General features: G+C 39.7%; 1 protein-coding gene across 7 annotated transcripts in view; it reads left to right on the top strand.

Moving 5' to 3' along the window:
* The window catches only part of Cdk12 (cyclin dependent kinase 12), an 85,213-nt gene that overhangs the window by 44,091 nt on the left and 13,911 nt on the right, over positions 1–27,211 (top strand). For 2 of the 7 annotated variants that reach the window (XM_052759632.1, XM_052759631.1), the window contains exons 10-16: positions 2,033–2,149; positions 3,299–3,430; positions 5,948–6,162; positions 7,688–8,140; positions 12,084–12,501; positions 25,547–25,648; positions 26,088–26,206. In XM_052759632.1, the coding sequence (XP_052615592.1) occupies positions 2,033–2,149; positions 3,299–3,430; positions 5,948–6,162; positions 7,688–8,140; positions 12,084–12,501; positions 25,547–25,648; positions 26,088–26,139 (1,489 nt within the window). In that variant the 3' untranslated portion in view covers positions 26,140–26,206. Of the gene's footprint in view, positions 1–2,032; positions 2,150–3,298; positions 3,431–5,947; positions 6,163–7,687; positions 8,141–12,083; positions 15,960–25,546; positions 25,649–26,087; positions 26,211–27,211 lie in introns of those variants that run through there. The other 5 variants (XM_052759628.1, XM_052759627.1, XM_052759633.1 and 2 more) reach the window with 4 other exon arrangements.

The following is a 27,211-nucleotide window of genomic DNA, read 5'->3' as shown; positions in this document are numbered from 1 at the left end:
TTTAGCCCTTTCAGCAAGCTTTAGGCCACATGAGAAAGCCTTCAGGTAAATAACATTTAAGGAACATTATCTGAGGTTGACCTCTATATGCACATACATATACACAAATAAAGGATGCTGTTTCTTTGGGTGGCTACTTTATTCTTAGGTGTAGCTCAGTGCAAGAAAAGAAGTGTAGCTGGGCCGTGGTGGCTCACGCCTTTAGTCCCAGCATTTGGGAGGCAGAGGCAGGCAGATCTCTGAGTTCCAGGACAGCCAGAGCTACGCTGAGAAACTCTGTCTCGAAAAAGAAACAAACAAAGAACATAATTCTTTGTGAAGTACATGTTTTCTTCCTCCTTCCACCATGTAGGTTCCGAGGCTTGAACTCAAGTCATAAGGCTTGGCAAAAGGAGCCTTTTCTCACTGAGCTATATGTCTACCCACAGTTTTAAAATGTAATCTATGAATAGGCAATTTGGGGAAGGCTTGGAGAATGGAATTTGAGCCTCTCTTGCTATACTTTGCTTTCTTCTTTTTTCCTTTTCTTTTTCTGTTCCTTTCCCTTGTTTTTCTTTTGTTTATTTTTGTTTGATTTTTCATTTTGAAGAAGAGTCTCTCTTTATAAGCCATACTGACCACAAATTCACAGTCTTTTAACCTCAATCTCCTAAGTGCTGGGATTATAGGCATGTATGACATTATTTTTTCCTTCTTCAATAAAATAAATGGGAAAAATATAACAAGGAAATGTAGATATTTTTAAAAGGTGATATGTAACTCATTCTTGTAATAGTAATAAATGCTCAGTTATCTATAAAATTTCTTTCTTTTAAAAAAAGAAACAAAAGGTTTAGAGACATGGCTCAGTGGTTAAGGGCACTGGCTGTTCTTCCAAAGGTCCTGAGTTCAATTCCTAGCAACTATATGGTAGCTTTCAACCATCTGTAATCATGCAGGCAGAATACTTTATATATAATTTAAAAAAAAAAAAAGAAACAAACAAAGATAACAAGGTCTCTGTAGCCCAGGCTGTCCTGGAAGTTGCTCTGTAAACTAGAATGGCCTCGAACTCAGAGATCCACCTGCCACTGTCTCCCAAGTGCTGAGATTAAAGGCATTCACTAACTCTTACAATTTTTACTGTTTGAAATTAATGCTCTTTAGTGTGGGGTGGCCAATGCCTTTAATCTCAGCCTCTGGAAGAATAGGAAGGTTCTTGAACTTGGAGTTCAAGGCTATTCTGATGTATGTAATGTGTCCTGGAAAGCCAGGACTGCTTAATCGAGAGAACTGATCCAAAAAAAGAAGATAAGAAATTTTAACTAAATTGAATAAAATTGGTGATGTGAATCTTCATAGACAAGAACATGTTTTACAAAATATGTGAATCATTTTGGATTGTACTTTCAATACTTGCTGTCTTTCAGTATTTCCAGTACATTTTTCTTTTTCTTTTTTTTTTTTAATTTATTTTATTTTATTTTTTGTTTTTGTTTTTTAGTTTTTTTGAGACAGTATTTCTCTATGTCGTTTTGGTGCCTGTCCTGGATCTCACCCTGTTGACCAGGCTGGCTTTGAACTCAGAGAGATCTCCCTGACTCTGCCTCTCGAGTGCTGGGATTAAAGGCGTGCGCCACCACCGCCCTGCTGGGTTCCAGTATGTTTTCTTTTTTTTTTTTTTTTTTTTTTCTTTTTGTTTGTTTTTCGAGACAGAGTTTCCTTGTGTAGCTTTGCGCCTTTCCTGGAACTCACTTGGTAGCCCAGGCTGGCCTCGAACTCACAGAGATCCGCCTGCCTCTGCCTCCTGAGTGCTGGGACTAAAGGCGTGCGCCACCACTGCCCGGCTCCAGTATGTTTTCTTGTAACCATTTCTCTTATTGCTTTTCCTTAGAGCAGTAAGGTCATACTTCACTTTTTTAAAAAATACCTACTAATATGATAAATCATAGATTTCCCCAGATCCCAGGAAATAATTTCTCCTTCAGGAACCTCTAGAAGTCATGATACTGATGATTCACTTCATTGCACTTAGCTTTTGCTTTCTTTTCAGTCGTCTCTGTGGTAGCCCTTGTCCAGCAGTGTGGCCTGATGTTATCAAGCTGCCCTACTTCAACACCATGAAACCGAAGAAGCAATATAGAAGACGTCTAAGAGAAGAATTCTCTTTGTGAGTTTAGCACAATCATATCTCCTTTCTTTTTGCAGCTTTTGTTGGGACTTGACTTACTGTTAAGCCCAACTTGCTACAGCAAACATTTTAAGTACATTTTCTTTTTAAAAGATTTGTTTATTTTATGTGCATTGGTGTTTTGCCTGTGTGAAGGTGTCGGATTGTCTGGAACTGGAATTACAGACAGTATGAGCTGCCATATGGGTGTTGGGACTTCCTGGGTATCTAGAAGAGCAGTCAGGGATCTGAACCACTAAGCCATCCCTGCAGCCCCTTAATTACATTTTTGTTGTTTTGTTTTTCTGAGATGGTCTCACTGTGTAGCCTTAATTGGCCTGGAACTCACTACAAAGACCAGGCGACTCATCTGCCTCTGTCTCCTGCATGCTGGCATGAAAGGTGCATTCCACTAAGCCTAGTCATGTTCATTCATTCATTTATGTATTTGTGTGTGGAGCTCAGAAAACAATTTTCAGAAATCCAATCTCTTTTGACCATGTGGGTCCCAAGGGTATGATACTGGTCATAAGGCTTGGTAACAGATGCCTTTACCAGATGAGCTACCTTAACTAACCCGTGGTAGACATTTTATTTTATATGTATGCATGTTTTCCCCTGAATGCATATATATGTACCATGTTTGTGTCTGGTGCCTACAGAGGGTGGAAGAGGGTGTTGAATGCCCTAGAACTGGAGTTTGGAAGAGTATGAGCTGCCATTTGGGTACTGGAAATTAAACCTGGGTCCTCTGCAAGAGAGTCCAGTGTTCTTAACCTCTGAGCTATCTCTCCAGCTTTAGACATTTTGTTTTTGAAGAGTGTGTTCTATCAGACCATATTTCTAATTTTCTCTTCTGAAGGCCTTGTACAAATGAAAACAATTTTATTTAGAACAGTATGTGGATTTGCTTGTGGTCTTTTTGATCTTCCTAAGGAAAGAGAACAGAATTGTTGATTTTAATAGTTTTCGCTTGCATTGTAGCGTTTTTTAAATCATGGCTCAGATCTGTTGCTTGCATTAGCCAGTTTCCAATTTCCTTTGCTCAGTTTTACATGATGGAAATTCAAATAACTTTTGATACAGGTTTCCAGGTTTGAGAACTAAGGGATTGTTGTGAGTTTTTGATTTCTCTCTTTCTTTCTATAGCATTCCTTCAGCAGCACTTGATTTATTGGACCACATGCTGACACTTGATCCTAGCAAGCGTTGCACAGCTGAACAGACCCTGCAGAGTGACTTCCTTAAAGATGTGGAACTCAGCAAAATGGCACCTCCAGAGTAAGTATTGGTGACTGTACAATGATTCTAAACTTCCTCCTAGACTCAGGAAATGAGAAACTAAAAAAAAAAAAAAAAAAAAGATAGATTTATCAAAATCACTATGAATGATTATGTCAGTCCTGATGGAGTGTTAACTGTGGATAAGATCACATGTATTAAATACGGAATAGATTTAGCAACCATATTTGTTCTAATCTGATTCAAGCTATTTTCTTTTGTTTCTAGATCTCTAGTGTATATTGTGATAAACAATGTCTTTGAAAATATTCCTTGTAGTTTTTGCTCTTAACCATTCCTTCTGGTTTAATCATTTATGTTGTGACTATGTATTTCTCACACTGCAAGAACAGTTCTAATTTTAAATAGTTTGCATCATTGTCAGGTGGGTAACTTTTATTTATTTATTTATTTATTCATTCATTCATTCATTTATTTATTTATTTATTTTTATTTATTTATTGAGACCAGGTTGTTCTTGAACTCAGAGATCTGCCTGCCTTTGTCTCCATGAATTTTTATGTAAACATGTAGTTTTGTTGTATCTGTTTCATCATTATTTATTTTTATTTTTTTACTTTTCTTATATTTGCGTGCGTGCGTGTGTGTGTCAGAGAGAGAGAGAGAGAGAGAGAGAGAGAGAGCGCGCGCACGCACGCACGCACGCACACGCGCGCGCGCGCACACACACACACACACACACACACAGATAAGCTACAGCACTTGTGTAGAGGTCAGAGGACAACTTGGGAGTCAGTGCTCTGGCTCTACCTTTATATATCTAATAAATTCAGGTGGTAAGGCTTCTGCTTCAAGTGCCTTTGTTACCTTAGCCGTCTCCTGGGTCCTCTTTCATCACAATTTTTTGAAGAGAATGTACACTAGAGCATCTTCAGAAGCTTTATGGCATATAAAAGATCCTTTATCTTTGAACTTAACACTGACGGTATTAATAGCTTTTGTGCTAGATTTATTTTTTATGGTTATTTATGTCAGTACTATGGTCCTTCCATGTGTTAGTCAAATAAATATTTTACCACTGTGCTGTATTCCCAAGCCTCTTTTGTTTTTGCTAGTTTTTCTTGTATGTTTGTTTGTTTGTTTCATTGATTTTACTTTTTTTTTTTTTATTATTGTTGTTGTTTTTTTTTTCAGACAGTGTTTCTCTGTGTAGTTTTGGAGCCTGTCCTGAATCTCACTCTGTAGATCAGGTTGGCCTCAAAGTCACAGAGATCTGCCTGGCTCTGCCTCCCAAGTGCTGGGATTAAAGGAGTGTGCCACCACTACCCAGCGATTTTACTAAATTTTTGTGTTTATGTGAGTGGGTGCCCGTGGGGGCCAGAAGATGGTGTCAGATTCTCTGGAACTTTCAGCCACCAGACATGAGTGCTGGGAACTGAACTCAAGTTCTGTGTAAGAACAGCACAAGCTCTTAACTACTGAACAATTTCTCCAGCCCTTTAGGGTGTTTGTTTTGGGGATTTTGTTTTGTTTTGTTTGAGGTAAACACTTGTAATCCCAGCACTTGGGAGGCTGTTGCAGTGGAATCAAGAGTTTCAGGTTAGCCTGGGATAATATGTCTTCGGAAAAAAAAACAAAAAAGGGGATTTGGATAAGTACACGAATAGATTGGTAACCATAAATAAATTTTATTGCTCCAAAGATCTGTCCAAATTCATTTATTATCATAGAGTTTTTATATATAAGCTTTTACTGAAATTTGGGAACTATACATAGTTTTGTTCATTTGTTTGTGTTTTGAGACACATTGTAACCTTGGGTGATCTGGAACTCCCTAAGTAGACCAGACTGGTCTGAAACTAACAGGATCCCAACTTCCTCTGCCTCCTAGTTGCTAGGATTAAAGACATGCCCAGCAAAACTACATGAATGAAAATGTTGATGATATCTAATCATGGAAATTCAATGGATGATATGTACACTGGTGATTTAATCATGATGTGTTTATATAGTTCCAAGATTTATAGCACCATTGCTTGTCTTTTTGCATTGTGTATGTGTTCTTTTTGCATTGTGTGTGTGTTCATAATCTTGCCAAGCTACATGTGAAAGGTCAGGACAAGTTGTCGGAGTGGTTCTCTTTTTCTATCATGTGAATTCAAAAATTGAACTCAAAATTGTTATGCTTGGTGGCAAGGTTCTTTATCTTCTGAGACATCTCCCAGCCCCTTTCCTAGGCTTTCATAACTATTAGTAAGCTGTTCATCTCTGTGATTATATTTATCCTCAACTGAAACATGGCCAGTAAAGTTCTCTTTATTCATTTTATACCAACATAAAACAGTATTTGTCTATATAGGAGTTGGTTCTAGTATTAACAAGGTTCTTATTTCTTACTGCATAAATACTTGTACCAACTACCACCTGCCATGATTCTTTTTATACTGCATTCTAACATTTTTGTTTCTTTATTTCTCATGTTCCTTGCTTTTTTTCTGTTTTAATTCATTATTCTTCCATTTACTCACTACTGACTCCTCCTTTGTATTTTTTCAGCCTACCTCACTGGCAGGATTGCCATGAATTGTGGAGTAAGAAACGTCGACGCCAGCGACAGAGTGGTATTGTAATAGAAGAGCCACCTCCATCCAAAGCTTCTCGAAAAGAAACTACTACCTCAGGGACAACAGCTGAGCCTGTGAAAAACAGTAGCCCAGCACCACCTCAGCCTGCTCCTGTCAAGGCAGAGCCTGGTCCTGGGGATGCAGTAGGTCAGTGCTGGGATGGAGCCTTCCACTTCTATTAAGTGCACTTGTGTGGACTTGAGGGTAGAATGTATATATGTTCATATCTCTGTGTTTTTGTCTAGTGGAATATTAGGAGAGAGACTGTTGTCCTCATTTCTGAGAAGATAAAACCTTATTTTCTATACATGGTTCAGAAAGTTAACAGTAGAGTATTTTCATTCCTTGAAATAAGGAATACTATATTTCTTTTAGATTGTGTGTATGGCAGAATGCAATCCATTAAATAAGTAAAATTTAAGGTTGTTTGCTTGTGACTTTTTTTTAATTTGTTCATTTTATTTACATACATGGGTGTTTTGTTAGCATGCACATCTGTGTGCTGTTTGTGCTTGATGCTAGCAGAGGCCAGAAGAGGATGTCAAATCCCCTGGGATTGGAGTTAGAGGCACTTGTGACCTGGCATGTGGGTGCTGGGAATCAAACCCAAGTTCTCTGGATAAGCAACCAATGATCTTAACTACTGAGCCAGCTCTCTAGCCCTTGTTTTGCTCATGGCTTTTTGGCAGTAATTTAGAGTTATTTATGTTAGATTTGAAAAGGCTTTGGAATCCAGTCTTGTCCAATCGCAATTGCGAAATGTAGTTGGTCCTGTAGACTATTACTGTTATACTAAAACTGTCAAAATAACCATTATGACAAACAATTTCTTCTATAATATCACAGCTTTTTTTAAACTGCCTATCTTTTTCATTTTCTCTTCTATTTCAACCCAGTGGCTTTGAAATTAGGATCTTCCTGCCTCAGCCTTGAAAGCAGCTGAGACTACAATATTGTTTTCAACATTTGGAACACATTAGAATCATCCAGAAAACTTTAAAATAAAATAACCTCAGATCAATGTGGTGGCAAATAACTGCAACATAGCACTAGGGAGGTGGAGTCAGGAGGATCAGAAATTCAAGGTTATCTTCCACTACACATCAACTTTGAGGCCAGCCCAGCCCACAGGAGATAAATCACCCTTGAATAAATGCCAAATTTCTTGGCACATTAGGTACCCGAGTTCTTAAATCCATCCTAACAGTTTTTACATATAATATTGGTTGAAAATCACTGACCTAAAAGAATACAAATAAGATATAGTCACTTTTATATATAATGCAGACATGCTTTAGTTTATTTACTTTAGTTTTTATTTTGTTGGAGATAGCACATAATATATGTTGGAGATAGCACATAATATATGTGGGGTTCGGAGGACAACTTGTGAGAATTGGTTCTCTCCACTGCATGGGTCCTGGGTTTTATACAATTGTCATGCTTGGTGGCAAGTGCCTTTTACCTGTTGTGCCATCTCACTAGTCCAAGTCCTTGAGTTTTTAAACAGAAATAAAAAATAAACTGTGGTGTAATAAACTAGATATTAAATTATGAGCCATTCAAACTGAAACTACATCTTTGGATATTATAAATTGCTTTTGTCAGTTGAAGAAGGCAAAGGGCCTTTCTTTCCTTGTCATCTTATATTGGCTCCACTCTCATCCCACAGGCCTTGGTGACATCACACAGCAGCTGAATCAAAGTGAACTGGCAGTGTTATTAAACCTGCTACAGAGCCAAACTGACCTGAGCATCCCTCAGATGGCACAGCTGCTTAATATCCACTCCAACCCAGAGATGCAACAGCAGCTGGAAGCCTTGAATCAATCTATTAGTGCACTGACTGAAGCCAGTACTCAGCAGCAGGACTCAGAACCCATAGCTCCAGAGGAATCATTGAAGGAGGTACCCTCTGTATCAGTGGTCGTGCCTTCAGCAGAACAGACAACTCCTGAAGCTTCAAACACACCAGCTGACATGCAGAATGTGTTGGCAGTTCTCTTGAGTCAGCTGATGAAAACCCAAGAGCCAGCAGGTAACCTGGAAGAAAACTCCAGTGACAAGAATAGTGGGCCACAGGGGTCCCGAAGAACTCCTACAATGCCACAGGAGGAGGCAGCAGGTAAACAGACCAGTCATGAATCTCATTGAGCTCAGGTGCTGTTGATCCTCTTAAAAATCTCTTAATGTTTTCTTTTTTTACATCATTGGTCTCAGTTTCAGTTTTCTGTAATCTAGTCTACAGGAGAACATAGCACCAAATGATGTATTTCTTGTCCAGCTTTTTCATTTAAGTCTCAAAGCACCTTTCATATACTGATAATTTTTCTACTTATGAAGGTACTGGTAAGTAAAGCCCCTGTGTTCTAACCAAGGAAATCAAAGCCATAGGTAGCGAGATGTCTTGAACTACTACGTATGTGGTAGCTAGCTAGTCCTAGTAAATCTGACTTTTAAATAAACTTCAAATTGTTCTTTACATCTAGTAGGAGTGGATCCTGGATACCAGAATCTTATCTGGAAGATACAGTCAAGAAAGCCCTAATAAAATACCATTTCAGTTCCTGAAAATAATTGGGGAATTGTTCTAAGCAGATAACACCTTACACTTTCTTTCCAAAAAGTAATTGTATACAAAAGTGATTATTTTTAAGTCTGTGTTTCTGAAAGAACAGTGGATTCAGGAAGTAAGCATTATGAAAAGAAACAACAGAATCTGAAGGGGAAAAAACGTGTGTTACACCTTGTGTCACATGACCACAACCATGCAGTTTATTAGAAGGAAGAACACTGTAAATTCTCTAATCAATTCTGATTCACAATGTTTGCAAAATCTTACTATCTGAAAATGTTTTCAACTCCTTGGAAATTTTCATTGGCCTTGAAGATTCCGGGAAATAAGAAGAGGCACAGAGGCTGAAGAGGTATACTAACTTTGAACTTTAAGGTCCTGCATTTACATCTCTTTTGGGTTGGTAAAGCAAGTATATTTTTTATTTTCACTAGTATAAGGTCAAGTATATAACTTGGTTTTTTTTGTATGTGAAAATTGTTAAAACTGAAAGACAATAAAATTAACCTTACGTTTTGTGCATAGGAAAACTGCAGCCTAAGAAATTTAAGTAAGTCTATGCTCTGCCAAATTGGCAGACAAAGCTAGAACTTGTACACACACACATCTTGATTCACTTTGCTCTTCTCTATGATGATTCCCAATTGTTTTTAAAGACAGAGTAATGAAAAAGGCTATGTGATGGGACTGGAAAGGTGGTTCAGAGGTTAAGAACACTGGCTGCTCTTGCAGAGGACCTGGGTTCAATTCCCAGCACCCATTCAGTGACTCACAGCTGCCTGTAACCTGAACAGAGGATCAGGTGCCCTCTTCTGACCTCCACAGGGACCAGATACACAAACAGACATACATGCAAACAAAACATTCATGCTATAAAAATAAATATTTAAATTTTAAAAAGGGCTATGTAGATTTAAAGAAGGCTTTTTAATCTCATATCTCAAGATTCTGATCCTACCCTCAAAAAGAAAATTAAAAATAAAAAATTTCAACTCAAAATCAAAGTATCCGAAAGAACTTGATTAAATTAAATAACATCCTGATAGAAAAATGTTCACCAAATAACTGAGACAACAACCTATCAACCACATAAAGGAGTTGAAGTGAAAATAAGCCATAGCATATAGCTAGATATGGGATATGCTTTTTAGAGGAGAGTGTAAAAATGCCACAACAAAAGATAAATGCAAATGTTGAGTGTGATGTCATGCATTTTTGACTCCAGCACTCAGGAGACAGAAATGGGTAGATTTCTGTAATTTCAAGACCAGCTTGATCATTCTAGGCTAGCCACCTGGTCAAAAAAAAAAAAAATCCACCACACTACACAACTAATTATTATAGTCATTCCTGGATTACCTAGTGTCTCTGCTGTTATGTAGCACAGTCTGACCTCAAAACTTAGATCCTCCTGCCTCATGCCACCACACCCTGGTGCCTCTTACTTTGTCATTTCAGTGTTCATTAGCACTTCCACCAGAGGGCAGACTGTATAAACAAGAAAGGTAATGATATTAGTTTGGTAATTCACTTTTTCTGTGCTTGTTAAGAAAGGGTAATGATTGAAGCTATTTTTACATTTATTTACCTCTTTCCATTAGTATGAAACATTGTAGATTGACAACATCAACACTTCAAATCTGAGGACAATAGGATTTATAATTTATATTTTTAGTTTTATTTCTTTAAGAAGCTTTATTAACTTCAGTAGTTCTTTAATGAAAAGGGCTATAACTGGAAGAATGTAAGCTTAAACTGCCATTTTCACAGCCATGCCTTTTAAAGTTGGTTTGGGTTATTTTGTTGGCCCCCCACTCCACCCCCAACTATTAAAAAATTTGGCATTTCACTTCCTGAATAGGCTCTTAATACCCTCCCCCCCTTTTTAATGTCACTGGTACTTGGATGTCCTTATAAAGATAGATAAGTAGTGTTGACAATAAAAGGCTCTGAAATACAGTACATGGTTATAGTTCAGTCACCCTATCCTTTCAGGTTATTCTCCAAATTGTGAATTTTCAGTAGCTGATTTTTTTCTACCTTAAATTCATTTTTCCCCGGTGTTCAGATGATCAGCCAGTCAACAAGTAACTTGGAGTTACATATTACAAAGTGAACTTTTCCATTCAAAACTGAAAGGTGATACCCTGCCTCCCCTTACCTGCCCAGCTTGTGTCCCCAATCCCAGAAACTCAAAACTCGGTACCCCATTTGTTATTTCATATAGCACATGGCTTTATTTCCCACTGCAGAGTGTTAAAATTATATATTGTTTTTAGAGTGCTTTCATCTGCATACTTGGAGAGTGCTTATTGTCCTTACAAAGTATGCTCTAGATAATTATACTACAGAAATACCAAATTGTAACCAAAATCTGATTTTGGCTTATCTGAGTATTGACAACACATCACTAACTAACAAAATAGAAGAATGCCCATATAGATGTTTTTAAATGTTTCTATAGGAAGATAAAACCAAAACATTTAAACTTTTCTTTAGCAGGTTGACTTTCAGTCTTTGAAGGCATTAATCTTACTATGCTTTTGTCTCAGTAGTTTTATATGGTCTTAAACTCATGTTATTTTATCTCTCATCTGTTGCTTTGGTAAGAAGTCATTGTCAGGCAAATTTAGATAGCAATGAAAAAGCAAAAATCTGGGGACATGGTTCAAGAAAGAGATCGTAGTAATAATTGAGTTTAGTATTAGTTCAGCATATTCCTAATTAGTCAATTCTCAACACGGGATTGAACACATTTTATCAGCAGTCAGTTCTGCATAACACTGCTAGAGTGATTTTTCTTTACCATAGCATAAAAAAATGCAGAAAATAAGAAAACAAAATAGAAAATTGTAATAGGATTACTAACAGTGTAGTTGGTTAATATCGAACTTGAAGATATGGTTATGGGGAGAAATGACTATAAAGTCTGGAGAAGCAAAATGAGTTTTTATACATGTTGAGTTTTTTCTTGATTGCATCTCTCCTGTATATTCTTTTAAGTTGTATTTCAGGTTAATCTTATATCATCAGACATTGTGTAAATGTGTTAGCCAGCTCTGCAAGTTGTACAGACAGAAAGATTATGTCCTAGAAATGTGATCACAGCATGTATATTGTTCCTTCTCATCTTCCTTCTTTCTGCTTTATTTTCAATAATGTTTTGATCTAACAGCAGAAGGGATGGAGAGGTTGCCAACAATCTGCATATTAGAGCAGTTCTTTAAGGAAGGAAATCTCAGACAAAAAAATTCAGGACAATCGTTTGAAACATAACATCTTTTTATACCAGCTGTAAGACCCAGAATGCAACTGTTTTACTTCTAATCACTTGATTATTTTATTTATAAATTTCAGTTTCCTGATTCCAAGATTTTCTTAAATGTATCTGGTTTCTTGTATTGGTATTTATTTATGTTGGGTAGTATGTGTTTGTGTTTATAATCACATGTGATTTTTAAGATGGTGTTTAAAAGAAGTAACCCTTCCACAGCATGTCCTCCTCACATTCTTCCACCAGAGAAGAGGCCCCCTGAGCCCCCTGGACCTCCACCGCCGCCACCTCCACCCCCTCTGGTTGAAGGCGATCTTTCCAGCGCCCCCCAGGAGTTGAATCCCGCCGTGACAGCCGCCTTGCTGCAACTTTTATCCCAGCCTGAAGCAGAGCCTCCTGGCCACCTGCCACATGAGCACCAGGCCTTGAGACCAATGGAGTACTCCACCCGATCCCATCCAAACAGGACTTATGGAAACACTGATGGGCCTGAAGCAGGGTTCAGTGCCACTGACACTGATGAACGCAGTTCTGGTCCGGCCTTGACAGAATCTTTGGTACAGACCCTGGTGAAGAACAGGACCTTCTCAGGCTCTGTGAGCCACCTTGGGGAGTCCAACAGTTACCAGGGCACAGGGTCAGTGCAGTTCCCAGGGGACCAGGACCTTCGTTTTGCCAGGGTCCCCTTAGCATTACACTCAGTGGTTGGGCAACCATTCCTGAAATCTGAGGGAAATAGCAACTCTGTGGTACATGCAGAGACCAAATTGCAAAACTATGGGGAGCTGGGACCAGGAGCCACTGGGGCCAACAGCTCAGGAACAACTCTTCAGTGGGGGGGCCCAGCTCAGTCTTCTGCTTATGGAAAACTCTACCGGGGGGCTGCAAGAGTCCCACCACGAGGGGGAAGAGGGAGAGGAGTTCCTTATTAACCCAGAGACATCAATGCCCTGAAAGATTCCTTCCCTATCCATCTTTTCATCTAGTCCTCTGAACCTTTAATGAAATCACTTGCCAGAGCAAGGTAATCATCTGCATTTGACTACTACAACGCTGTCCGTTGTTTTCCTTGCTCACTTGCTACTAGCAGGCGACTCATAATGATGTTGGCACCAGTTCCTCCTGGATGGGCAATAGCTAGAATATTTACTTCTGCTTTATGTAGGAGCTATAGTAGAAAATACGGAGAAAAAGAGACATTCGGTTGAAAAGTAATTGTTGCATTAGCTTATTGCCTACACTTGAGCAGAAGAGAGAGAACAGTTTTGAGATGGCTCTGGAGAGGCTTTGGTTTTTAAAGTTTTTTGTTTCATTTTGTTTGGTGTGTGTGTGTGTGTGTGTGTGTGTGTGTGCGCGCGTGCCCGCGCGCGCGCGCGCGTGTATGTGTGTGTGGTTTCTTTTGAATTTTTATTTAGTTCCCCACCCCTCTTTAAAGAGAAGCGTGTTCACAAGATCTGAGCTCCTCTTAGGCTTTTGCTAGAAGGGAAACAGTGGCTTAAATGTTTCCTTCCTCTCTTCCATCTCACATTTTTTGCTTCAGTGAGCACTCTCCTTACCCCTGTTGAGCATCTTGTACATAACTTTTCCAAATAAACTGCTCATCCTTAAGTTTGCTCAATTTTGACAAAATTTATGCCCCTCTTCCTGCACATAAAGCAGGCTGTAGAAAGTGGCATTCTTGGGCAAGTAGGTAGACTTTACCCAATCTTTGCTTTTTGCTTGTTTACTTTTTCCTCCCCTTTCCTGTCTCCCCTTTTTGTCCCCGTCTTTTTCTTTCCTCTGTGTGCCTACCCCTATTCTCTTCCTGTATCTTTTTGAGGCATTTGTTTGGAAGAAAATAGAGTAGAGATGCCCAAGAACCTGGAAGTATACTTTATTTTTTCTTTTCTTTTTTTTTTTTTCCCAAATAAAGGAAAGGAAATTAAAACTCCTACATTGTTCTCTGTAACTCTTCAATTCTAAAGTTTTTGGTTTTTGTTTCTAATTTTTAAGCCACGTTCTGATGGGGAGGTTGATGTGTAAATGATAGGACATTGCTGCTGAGCTGTGGTTAGAGATGGTACCTCCATACCTAGAGGGGTAATAAGATCAATAAGCATGTTTACATGTATATATTTATGTTTTTTAAAAAAAAGCCTTTCAAACAGAGCCTTGTGATACTGTCAGAGGAAAATCCTGAAAATACATGGACATGTAACCTAGCTTAGGGTGTATATTTGAAGATATATCAATCCTGATACCTTTAAAGAAAAATGTAAGCAGTTTACCATGAGAAAAGAACAGTATTGACAAATATACATCACAGCGTGTATAGCCTACCATTTCTTGTAGGGATCATTTTGATTGTGGTAAAGGGTATAAAGTATGATTTCCTGACAAGAACTTTGCCTTATCAAAACCGGAAATGGAAGAGAGAAAGGATCTCAGAGTGAGATAACTTGAGAGGCTTCTCATTTTGGCTTCCGTTTCTTCCATCAGCATCTGGAGTATTTTAAAAACATATATGTCATTTGATCTGCACAGACTTAGGAGTTTGAGAAATATAGGTTAAGCTCCCTTTTACAAAGAAAAGCAAATGTACTTTATCATCTTGGAGAATAGTTTTCAGAACTAAAGTGAAATTTCATGTTTCAATACCAAGTTCTTAAGTTAAAAAATATATTTAGGAAGGTGTATTAATTTTTAAAAAATTTAAAGAGGTGAAGGAACCCTCTTCAGCTCCATAAACATTTTCCCCCATTCCTGAAATAGATACCAGTGTGTATATTTCTTTATTTTCTGGGTTTTGGTCTGGCTTTGCCGTAAGGCCAAACACTAATAGTAAGTGAACCTTCTAGCCATTTGGCTTTGACAGCTTTTTTAATGCCAGGATGTCCGATTAGATATCCTAGGCACACTGAGATGCTACCCATAGATTGCATTAAAGTTTATTTGTACCTTCAGTCTGCTACTGGTTAGTCCTCAGACATAGGCCTTATTTTAGATATTTTATTGTAAGGTATTGGGCCCCAGTCCTCTATTTTTGATTAAAGAAACTGAGCAGGGATACTTTCATAAGTATCTGTTCAGTGAAAAAATTGTTTTCCCATCAAATATGAATAAATTTCTCTATATTTTCATTGTATTTTGGTTATTGACAGTCATCAATAATGTTTCCCTTCCCCTCTGCCACACTATATTTTTAATTATGCCAAATAGTCTGAATAATTTACGTAAGCTTCCATTTCCCCATCCCTGCTAGGGAAGGGGGTGAGTGTATTTGAATGTATGTATATGTATGTGTGATTCCATTTTACCCCCACCTCATTTTGGGAGTCTAGCCTTTTAAAAAATATTTTTATAATTTTGACTACTTCTGAAAGCAGAGGGAAAGAACTCATTTAAATATCCTGAAATCTGTGTGGAGGAAGAAAAGGTATTTGGTCATTTTTCAGCTACATTATCTATAAACATAATGGAAGTAAAAATTTGGCTTAATTTTCAACCCAACTGTTTGAAAAGTAGAAACCTAGTTAATTCCATTAAAAAGTGGTTTGGGTTTTAACTATTATATCATTATTAAATACATTATTTTGAACAGATGAGAAATCTGATTCTGGTCATGAATAGGAGGCAAAACTGGCTTGACCATGATCATTTTTGTATGCAGTTTTAAAAGATTTGCTTAATCCTTAGCTTTTTCATCTGTCTATAGGGGTAAGGATTTACAAATGACATAAGATCTATGTACTCAAAACAGGGCAGTTAGCACAAGTTTGTATGTAAGACTTCTGTTAGTTTATGCCATAATCATCACCCAGTGTGTGTGTGTGTGTGTGTGTGTGTGTGTGTGTATTATGCATATATAGGTACAGTGCTAAAGTGGTTACCAGCAGGTTTTGAGAGAGAATGGTGCATTGGAAAAGTGTCAGTTGCCTCCTCATTCTCCCTGATTCATAGGTTCCTGACACTGTATTCCTTTCTCTCTCTTGTTTTTGACCCCCATCGGGTGTACTTTGTCTATGTACAGATATTTTGTAATATATTAAATTTTTTCTTTCAGTTTATAAAGATGGAAAGTGGAGATTGGAAAATTAAATATTTCCTGTTAATATACCACTTTTGCTCCATTGCATTTACTTCTAATTTCTGTACCCTTTGAGCATATCTAATCATGTTTGAAGGACATTTTTTTTTCCTTTATGTTGTGGGTTCTCAATTTCAGAAATTCTATAGACTCATAAACTACCAAAACAAAACAAAATTTCTCAGGGTTTGGAGAGGTACTTGAGAATGCTAGAGTAGAAAGTAGAGAATTAAAAATTGAGTTAGGGGAATCCATAAGAACATGATTTTAAAAAGAAAAACATAGAAAACGGATGGTAGTATGAAGCCATCAAGAGTTGAGCTTCATGTACCCTGACTGACTCCTCCTGGCAGGAGAGGTAAGTGGGTTTGAGCTCAACATTCAACCAAAGAAGCTGGTAAGAAGCTGTTTAGACCCAAAGGATACTCTGAAACCAGGATCCCCACCATTCCACCCAATCTGGTTTCCACAATGTTATAGAAGAGGGTCAGCATGGGGGTTAATATATTCAGCTTCCTTAGAGTTGTTTACAGGTTAAAGTCTGTACTACTCATAAAATCTTTCCCAACTCTACCAGAGGGGGAAATTGTTTTAGTTCTGCTTATGGTTTAGAACACTAAGGAGTCCTTGACAATATATGCTGCAGTCTAGCTAGGAAAAAGGCAAATAAAATCCATCAGGAGGAAGGATAAGGAAAAATGAACTTTGTATGTGGGATGAGCAAGTTGTAGAAGTATAAGAGGCACCCAGGACATGGGAAATGAAGGATTAAAATGTTGCTGAAAGTTGCTGACCTGGGCTGTTTCTCTTATTTTTGGTGTCCCTTGACTATAGGCAAAATCATATCCTTTTCACCCTGAAGGAGAATAGAGAGTTCAAGATGGTTCCTGTTTCAAGAATCTTGTTAGGTTCTCTACAGAGACAGTGAATTGGTTTTAGGTCATTATGCCTTGCATTTTTTGTGACGAGGTGTGAATTTCAAGCTACCAGAGTATATTGTTTCCACTTTATATCAGGCTGTCTTAATTCTGTGTTTAGAGACTGAGCACTTAACTAGCCTGAACTTTTTTCTCTTCATACACAAAGCCATTTCCATGTAGAAAGCCTTTTCAGTACCCAAATTTCTTTAGCACTCTTTTCCCAGATACACACCCTTACTTTTAAAAAGGCTAATGCTTATAGTAAGTTAACAATGAGTGTTCTTCATTGTAAACTGGGTTTTCTAGATTCCCTCCCCCCGCACTCCATTGTATTTTATAAAATTAGTGACCTCTCCTTTCACAGTTTAGTAATTTTGAAGGGCTAGGTGGGATGAGAATGAGGAGTTCCTTAGTGAAGAAATAGCCTACCATTTCAAGGAGACAGGATGCGGAGTCTTTTAGTTGGCATAAGAGGTAAGGTGAGCATTACTGTCTGTCTAGGTTTTCTCATGTGTGGAAACACCTCCAAGTGTTTCTACAGCCGTAGAAACTCAAGATAAGTAGATGATTCCTCCAGCCCAGGTTGGAAGACCCCTGTGGGAATTTTTGGTGCTCTCTGTCTTATCCCTCCCCACTTTCCTTTTCTTGCTTCCTCCCCTCCCCTTTTTCTCTTTTCTGTCCCACTCAGTCTCTTACTACAATGATTTCAGTCTAGCATAATTACTGATGACTAACCCTGCTGGGTATTTAGAGTTGTTACTGTTTCATAGTTTTCAAAAGAATTCTCCAGACATTTCAGAGAACAAATATCTGGATCTTTAACTTCTGGAGTGGGAGATAAAGAGCAAAAAATAACCATACTTTCTCATTGCAGAGGTATGAAAGGAACTTCTGTGTTATGTTTCAGTATTCTTGCTTCCACTCTTTACCTCTTCATCTTTTCCCTCATCCTAAAGGTGTTAACGTTTTTGCTGGTGACATTTCTAGGTTCAGTTGCAGATAACGTATATAGGGAATAAAGCTTGTTGAGAAGGCTATGATACAGAGTAGATGCTCTGGTGATTATCACTAGGGTGCCAAAATGTTTTGACCATTAGGTTGCTCTCCTATCTCTTATCTAAAATTAGCAATCCAGTACTGAGAAAGACTGAAATGGAGTTAGTCTTTCACAATCTTTAAATAGGTAATTATTGGTAAAGCTTTCTTAATATGCAGCCCTCAACTTCCTACTTCTCTGAAGTAAGAATATAGGCATAAAGTTCACTTAGATGTGTCCTTAGGACCTGGAAGTAAATGAATTTTTTAAATATTTATTTTACCATTTTTCTGTGTGCTTATGCACACTGTTGTGTGCACGTGCCCAAGAAGGCCAGAAGTGGGTATCCTAGTTGATAGTTGTAAAGGAATAAAGAACAATGTATCCAAACTGAACCATCTCTGAGAGAGACTGTTTGAAGTAGTGTTTTTAAAGGATACAGTGTAGCAGCCATTGGGGAAATGAAAAACAAAGCCTGAGTCTTGGAGCTCTTTTTTCTACCTAAGGGGCTGTCTCAGAACTAGGGTGTCTAATGAGGGATACTACTGGTGAAGATCACTGTTAGCACTTGGCACTAGGCTAATGCTAGTTTGAATTTGTTCAGTTATGGATAAACAGGCTAAATTAAAAAAAGATTTAACACAGGCTTAGGAGCTTGTGCCTCTAAATTTAATTCAGGAACTTCTAACTTGCTTCAGACCAGTATTTGTAACTTCTATTAGGACTCAAAGGCCTTATTGAAAAAAAAAAAAAAAAGTATAAAGAGATGGTAGAAATAGGGCAGGAAGGGAGAACTGTTTTGGCAATGGTTTGTGAGGAGGGAAAATTGTGACTGAGCTAGTAAAATTTAGGTGTTTGCTTTAGAGCTTCACTATTTTAGGGTGGCCCCATTAAGGTAATTCTGTTAATAAAGGGTTTCTCTTGGTTACACTAGTACTTTAGGCTTAGAGAATGGGCCTAGAACCCCCAAACTATTAAGTAGCTTAAAGGCATTTCTTCAGGGTGTCTAAAGAACATCAGTAAAAATAAATACATAATTTTTTGGTTTTTTGTTTTTGTTTTTGAGAACAGGGTCTTACCATATAACTCTGGCTGACCTGACACTCACTATATAGACTAGTCTAGCCTCAAATTCACAGAAATCCACCTACCTCTGCCTCTAGAATGCAGGGATTAGAGTCACATAACAGCATGCATGGCCTATAAACAAAAGTATTAAGCAAAGAAGTAATATGTGATATTTGCATAGCAATGCTGTCTATATGGTTCAAAAGTAATTCAGGAATAAGGGGTAATGTGCTAGAAGTTAGAAGTTATTTTTATTTTCTAGGGTGTGTGTGTGTGTGTGTGTTTGAGACAGAGGGTCTCTATGTAGTCCTGCCTGTCTTGGTTGTAGACCTCACAGAGCTCAGCTTGCCTCTGCCTCCAGACAGCTGGGATTGAAGGCATGTGCCACCACACCTTGCTCAAGTTTTAAGATTGCAAATGGTTTTATATAGTTTATGTCAACCTTCAAATTGCTCATCTTCCCTTTGTTTTAGATGAGCCGTGCATAGAAAAGCAGAATATGTGAATTAGGAGTCTCAGAATGAATGAGCTGCAAAAGAATATTAGCTTGATTATTTCAGAGCTGTCTTTGACAAATGAAGATAGAAAGACCCAGAAAGGCAGTGAAACCTATGTTGTTCTGAGAAAGAAGTGAGAAAAAGGGATTTTACGTTGAGATAACCTACTATGTGTTAGGCACTATACAAAGTGCTTTGTGTTTGTGTGTGTGTGTGTGTGTGTGTGTGTGTGTACAGAAACTCACTACGTAGCCCTCTCTGGCCTGGAACCCACTATGTTGACCAGGCTGGCCTTGAACTCTACCTCCCAAGTGCCGGATTAAAGGTGTGCACCATCACACAACTGCTTTTGATATCTTGTTTCTTGGGCACCTTGAAGCCAAAGGTTGGAAGGAATAAAAGGCAAATCTCTTTGAAGATCCTGAGCTATGTGTAAGAGATAAAGAGAATGATAGACCACTTTTTCCTCTCTAACCACAAGACTAATCTAGAAAAACTGAAGAAGAATCACTGCTCATTTGATTTTCTTTCTTTTTTTTTCTTTTTTTGCTTGTTTGTTTCTTTTTTTTTTTTTTTTTTTTTTTTTTGAGACCAGGTTTCTCTGTGTAGTTTCAGTGCCTATCCTGGATCTCGCTCTGTAGATCAGGCTGGCCTCGAACTCACAAAGATCCACCTGCTTCTGCCTCCCAAGTGGCAACACCACCACCCCACTGCTCATTTGAAAGAAGCACATAACTTCACTATTCTAAAATGATTGTTAGAGGCACGGTCTTGTAGGGAGCAAGATTACGCTTGGCATTGGAATTGATTTTCATTCTAGAAATTCAGATTATTTTAGAATATAGGATTAATCTTAGCTCTATTAGGGAATAGGGCCTGAACATGGTGATTAAGCCTATCTACAATCCCAGAATATGGAAGGCAGAGGCAGGAGGGTTGGAAATTTAAAGTCTCATCCTAAACTACAAAGCGAGTTCAAGCCCAGTCTGGGATATGTGAGATCCTGTTTTTTTGGGGGGGATTTTTTTGTGGGTTTTTGCTTGTTTGTTTGTTTTTGTTTTTTGAGACAGAGTCTCACTATATAGCTCTGGCTGTCCTAGGATCTGCCTGCTTCACAGGTGCTGGATTAAAGGTGTCTGCCACAACACCCCAAGAGATCCTGTGTTTAAAAAAAGAAATGTAATAAAGTGAGTTGTCTTTTTTTTTTTTTTTTTGGTTTTTCGAGACAGGGTTTCTCTGAGTAGCTTTGCGCCTTTCCTGGAACTCACTTGGTAGCCCAGGCTGGCCTCAAACTCACAGAGATCCGCCTGGCTCTGCCTCCCGAGTGCTGGGATTAAAGGCGTGCACCACCACCGCCCGGCCGGAGTTGTCATTCTTAAGGTATCCTTAAGGAAAATGTTTAAATAGTATGAGTCAATGAGATAATTTCTTTTTAATGTGTGTGCATTTTGCCTGCATGTATGTCTGCACCATGTGTGTTTCCTGGTGTGTAGCCAGAAGAGGGCATCGGATCCCCTGGGACTGGAGTTAAAGACAGTTGTGAACTACCATGTGGGTACTGGGAATGAAACCCAGGTTCTCTGGGAGAGCAGCTAGTAACCACTGAGCCATCTCTCCAGCCCCTCATTTTATATTTTTAGTTTTGTTTTTAATGCTTTGAAATCACGAAACTGAATTTGTAATTTCTTTTGTCTTTGAGACAGGGTTTCTGTGTGTAGCCCTGGCTGTCCTGGAACTCACTCTGTAGACCAGACTGTCCTTGAACTCAGAGATCTGCCTGCCTCTGCCTCCTAAGTGCTGGGATTAAAGGTGTGAACCACCACTGCCCAGCCTGAATTTGTAATTTGGAAAGATTCGATGTCCTTTGGAGCAGGTGGCAACCTAAAAGTTGACAGATATATTGTATCTAGAGAGTTATGCCATGAGAACACCTTCATTGAGAAGCAGGAATATCACTAGTTAAATCTTGTCCTGAGTATAGGACAGTATAACAAGGAAGAACACCAAGAGAGGGTCCCACCTTTAGGAAGCATCTGGGCCTAGTGAGAGAGGTGAGTCTTACACTTGCCTCAGGTATGGGGAATTGATATTTTTTGGTTTAGTTTGGTGTTCTTTTCCATTTGAGACAAAGGCTATGTCACCTAGGCTACCTTCAAAACTATATAGTCCAGGATGGCCTCACAGTTCTGCCTCACGAGTTTGGGGATTACATGCATGTGCTGACTTAAGAACCTGTATTTTATAAGTCTGTACATAGATGTGCCCGTTATGAAGTAAGCATAACCCTATGAAGAAGTCAAAGCAAAGAATTAAGCAGAAAAGGCCAAGTTAATCAGAATGATTCTTTGAGAGTAAAGAGGGCAGCACATAGCCCAAGAAGCTCCTGTCCCACTAGCTCTTTGTGACTGGGGAAGAAAAGACTCTGTGTCCCATATAAGAAGAGCTTCTTACTAGCATGGAGGAAACGGGAGAAGAGGGCATATGTGTATTCTGTACGTGCAAAGGCTGAAACAAGAAAGGTAGATTGGGAAATGAAGTTTTGAGAACCACTCTTACTGGTCTGAATTAGGATTTGGAATTTGGTTTGTTCAGGAGTAATAGACAATAAAGCAGAGTCAGTTAAAAATGATGCTGAAGCCTTTTGTAACTTTACTGAGCCAAAGAAACAGTTCTTTAGGACGCTCTTATTCTTGCCCAGACTTGAGGCAATAGGGACTTGCACTAGAGTGGAACAACGGAAGGGGTCCACAGGAGTTAGGCTTGCTGACAACATGGATGTGAATGGGAGGGATGGAAGGTGGTTTCCAGATGAAGATCCCAAAACACATTTGAGCTGACGGTGAAAGTTAAGTGAGAGGTGACTGCTTTGTTTTTAAGAAGCAGGTGCTTGTTAGCCAAATGCAATGTGCCTTTGTCCAGTGTTACAGATGGTAAGGACCAGGCCCTGCCAAGGGAGGACAGTAGAGCATGTACTGTGTCCAGATGCACCCAGTACCTCTGCCTCAAGCTTTGTTCAATTTGGAGAACTAGGCAAGAAAGTCTGTCTCTGGGGTATACCAAAAACATCAAGAATGCTACCCTGGATCTGGGGGAAAAAATAGAGGGTTCTGTTTGGTTGGTTATTGTTTTTGTTTTTTCTTTTTTTTTTTTTTCTGTTTTGTTTTTGTCAGTTTCTTCCCCTTTAATGCTTTGAAAATGGGAAATGACTAGCCTGTGGCAGCATGTGCCTGTGGAAGCACAATTCTCTGGCTTGATTCTTGGAAGGCCTTTTTCTGTCCCTCCCTGGGGGTCATTTGTATCTATGGTTCCTGTTCCCAGAGCCATAAAGTGGGAGCCCCCATTTATTAATTGGGTTGGGACTGGGGAGGGGGTCGGCGGGGGACTCTTTAGTGCAGCAGGCGGGGGTCTTCCCGAATGAGTCCATTAGCCAGCCCCAACGGCAGCTGAAACGGGGCCGCAGCCAAGTCCTCCGTTTCAAAAACCCTCCATCGCCTGCAGCAGATCAGAACAAGGCCTGCGGGAGCCCTTAGCTTCTGATTGCAGCTGTGAGGAAGGACAAAACAATTTATAGGAAGCCAAGTAGCTCCTGTCTCACTGTCTCTTCCTTTCTGACTTTGGGGAGGAGGAAGGCTGGGATGCTGTGTCCACTCTTACTAAGGCTTCTTGGCAGGCATGTACAGGCCCAAAGTAGGAAAACAGGAGTGTGTGAGCTTTGATATTTATTTCTCTGTTGTGGATGTATTTACATGTCCTTCCTTCCCATCTACACATACTACTGTTGGACTAGCAGCCACTACTTACATGGGTTCCCTAGGGCAAAGTCAAGTGTGTGTTCAGTCTGGCAAATTGAGGACAGGGAGAGACTGTCTCCTGTTTTATCAAAATCGGAATTAGATCCCTTCCTTACCTTTTCCTCTTAGAAGGGCTTGGCACTTAGAGGAAGAACTCTCAGGGTTCATTTTCCCCTTTAGTCAAAGTATATTAGGAAGGCACATACTGTCGGGTACTTCTTTCTGCAGTGGCGTAGAGAAGGGTGATGGGCTCAGATACCACTGGGGAGGAAGGAACATGTAGGTCTTGCACTTCACAGAATCATAGATTTCCAGAGCTAGAAAAGAGGTCACATAATCCAGCCCCTCTTTAGAGCAAGGTGCTGAAGCTCAGGGAGGGGAAGTGTCTGATCCAGTCATGCAGTGAGGCTGTTGAGCCATCTAGGACTAGCTCCCAGAGGCAGAGTTTTAACCTACATGAGTAAGTATCAAGCCTTCAGCTTTTAGATTGCCTATTCCTGATAACCCCAAGCTACTTCAAGTAAGAAAAAACTTGAGATTCTAAAGGAGAAGAGATAGAAATTGAGGAATGAAAGTAGACTTAAAGTCATTAGTATGAAACCGTGTTACGTATTTCTACCTTCAAGAATAATCTCTTAGTGGCCACGTTTGGTAACATAGACCTTTAACCCCAGGGGTCAGGAGGCAGAGACAGGCAGATCTTGAGGTCAACCAGGACTACATGTGAGACCCTGTCTTAAAGAAACGAGATTCATTCAGGGCCAGTAAAATAGCTCAGCTTGTAAAGGTGCCTGCTGTCAAGCCTAACAGATTGAGGTCCATCCCCAAGACCTACATTACAGAAGGAGAGAACTGGCTCCTACAAGTTGTCCTCTGACCTCCATAAATGTACTGCAGCATAGGCACCCCTCACATACACATAAAATAAATAAGTAATGTAATTTTTAAAAAAAATCTCTCAGTGACATACAAATTTTATAAATAATTTTTTCTTAGATATAAGGACTCTACTTTGTTGGGGAAGAAGTAGTAGCCACAGCCAAAGATCCAAATGCTGTTACCCCAAATTTTCAAAGAACACTTAACTACAAACTAGGGGGAATGATGATAGGAAAAGATCCTCAGAGGCAATGTGAAAAATTCATACTAAATCTCAGCTCAGGCTCTTTAGCGTTTCAATAAAGCTATGTTGGAAAGAATCAAAATGGAGAGAGAGAGAGAGAGAGCACTTCTTTAAGGCAGGGCTGGGAGTGGGTGTCTCTGAATGGAATATGGAACTACAGGATTCAAGGCAAAACAAAGTACTCTCAGATTCAAGGAAGTTGGTAGGGGACCTTCTACCTTTCTCTTATTGGTAGGGAGGGGGAAGCAGTATTTGGTATTCTTGGACAGTGCATAAGGAAAAGTGTTTCACAGTGGTCAGAACCCAAAATAGGTTAAAAGGCCTATGGGACAGGGTCATCTCATTCTGGAGCTATGTCTTCTGCCCTTTCCTATGCTTGCTTTCTCTGGACATAGGAAATTGGGAACCTGTAATAGCGAAAAGGGAAATGCTGAAGGAAGCAGAGAAACACTGGACAACTTGGAGATAGTTACGGTCTGTGTTAGGGGACCTGCCAATTGGATATTGTCTGTGGATAACAAAGGGATAGATCTCATTATATATCAGTTACAGTTAGTCTCTTGCACTGTAGTTGGCAGGATAGAGAAATGTGGGGTTGATGTCCATGCAAAGGCTTCGTCCCTGACTAGGAAATGTCTGATAGACCTACTTGCCCAAATTGCAACAAGTCTGCTCTCCTGCACACCTTTCTGCTTCATAATCAGGGCCATTGTCTCACTCAGAACTCCTTTTATAGAAGCTTTGGTAGACATGAGAACCTTAAATCCAAGCTGGTGATCTGGTCTAATGTTAGGTTGCCTCCTCCAAGTTATAATCTTGCATTAACCTTATATTAACACTAATGCTCATTGCCCTTTATAGTAATTCCATGTTTCACAGCGTCTATTTCTGTTGAATTTCCTGATACATGTCTAAGTATTGGGGCCATGGTTTGCACTTACCAGCCTGGGAGCTAGTTCCTTGGAGGTAGGAATCTGGAATAGTCAATTCCTCTGGAAGCATTTTTAAGATTCATCTGGCAATTTTGGGGCAGTCCAGGTTTAAGATAATTGGAAAAACAGCTGCTATCACAATATTGCTGGTAGCTGCCAACTATAATATCTTGTGCATAACCAAAGACCCTCTTTGTTGTCTAGTCCTGTGTCTTATGTCTGATACAGCCTCTTATTTATTCTTTACAGGTGGCAGCAGCAGAGATGGCCCCTGAAGAACTCAGGGACATCCATCAGTTACCTTGCATCCAGAGCCTGTCAAACAGTCTCATCCACAATACTTGAAGCCAGGTAGGGACTTAAAAGTCAGTCAGAAGCTACTGGCCTGATTTTACATGGAGTAGCACCCCACTCATGGCCAGGAAGTTTCTTATCCTTTCCTGAGATCTCCAGAAGGGCTCCTGAGCTTTTTATTTGGCCCTGTTCTGGGGTCCTACCTTCTAGTTAACAGGTTCTCTTCCAGCTAGAATGGGCGAGCCCCTCTCGAGCTGTAGCAGTTATTTCATTCCTGTGTTAAGGGAAATTCCTCTACAGTGGATTACTGATATTCTTACTCAGTTACCGCCAGTCTCCTGTAGGATAGCTGGCTCACTTGCCCATATCCCTTCATACACAAAACACCTTTTTTTCCCCAAAAAACTTGTTTTGTTTTGTTTTCTATTTCAAGTCAAGATAGGACAATAGTATCTCTTCTCATTGCCTCTAACCAGCTTCACTACCTTCTTTCTAGGTTCAGTGGAAGATTCCATCTGTCCAAGTACTACATGAGACACCTGAAGTAAAGGCCTGCAGCCTGCTTCCTCTGCCTTCAGTACCCAGAACCAGCACCTCCACCTTCCTTCCCTGCTAGTAGGTTGTGCTGCTTCACTCCCTCACAAATGATGGCCTCTGTCTCTGTGTGTCTGTTTCTCTCCCTCCCTCTACCCCTCATAGGAGCTGGGACTAGAGGGTCTACCTCTAGCTTCTCAAGGAATTTTGTTGTTGTTTAGTGTCTCCAAAAAGGGAAGTCATCTGTCACTCAGCTCTTTGTCTTAGTAATTTCCAAGTCCTAGTCTTTAGAGGTCCCCTTCTAATGTCCATCACTTTCTGTAGTTCAGAACCATTTCCCTCATTTAGCAGGTGTGTGAAAGGACCAGTAAACAGTCTTTGGCACTGGTGAAAGATGACCCAGTAACAAATACCCTTTCTCTTGGAAGCTGAAAGTCTGAAGGCCTACTGGGAAAATACCTGGATCTTTTGAGAGTGTTTATTTAGTGTCTGTTCCTTAGGCTGGGCAGTGGTGGCACACACTTTTAATCCCAGCACTCAGGAGGCCGAGGCAGGTGAATCTCTGAATTTGAAACCAGCCTGATCTGCAGAGCAAGTTCCAGGCCAGCCACAGCTGCACAGAGAAACCCTGTGTCAAAAAACAACAACAAAAGAACCAGCATCTTACCTAACCCCCACATACCTCAGGGAGTGGAAAAGGAATGTTTCTAGAGTAGAATCAACCACTAGATGTTACTGCTTTAAAAGTCTGGGTGTCTTCTTTATTCTGGGGCCTGTGGAGCGTTGTAGAGCATCTTCCTGCCTCCTGGAGGCTAGAGGTAACACTGCCTTATCCTCCTGACTCTCTGGTCCTTTTCTCAGCAGTGCCTCTCTCACTTTTGCAACCTAGACAGCCGAAGCAGCAGGCCTAGATAAGTGCCTGCTCTAAGCCAGGTGCTTCTTCCCTTAGGAGCATGTGTGACAGAGTGAGGAAGAGAAAGTAGATGTTAGAAGGCAGGAAATATCCCACGAAGTAGTCAGGTAGTACCTATGCATTTAGTTCCTTGATGGCATTGGAGATCACCTACATTTTCAACTGCTACTTTT

The sequence above is a fragment of the Peromyscus californicus genome, unplaced genomic scaffold (assembly GCF_007827085.1).
Source record: "Peromyscus californicus insignis strain IS unplaced genomic scaffold, ASM782708v3 Scaffold_3__1_contigs__length_106647218, whole genome shotgun sequence".
In the NCBI taxonomy this organism is placed as follows: domain Eukaryota; kingdom Metazoa; phylum Chordata; class Mammalia; order Rodentia; family Cricetidae; genus Peromyscus; species Peromyscus californicus.
Note: the sequence above shows the minus strand (reverse complement) of the source record. Positions and strands in the feature narration are given on the sequence as shown.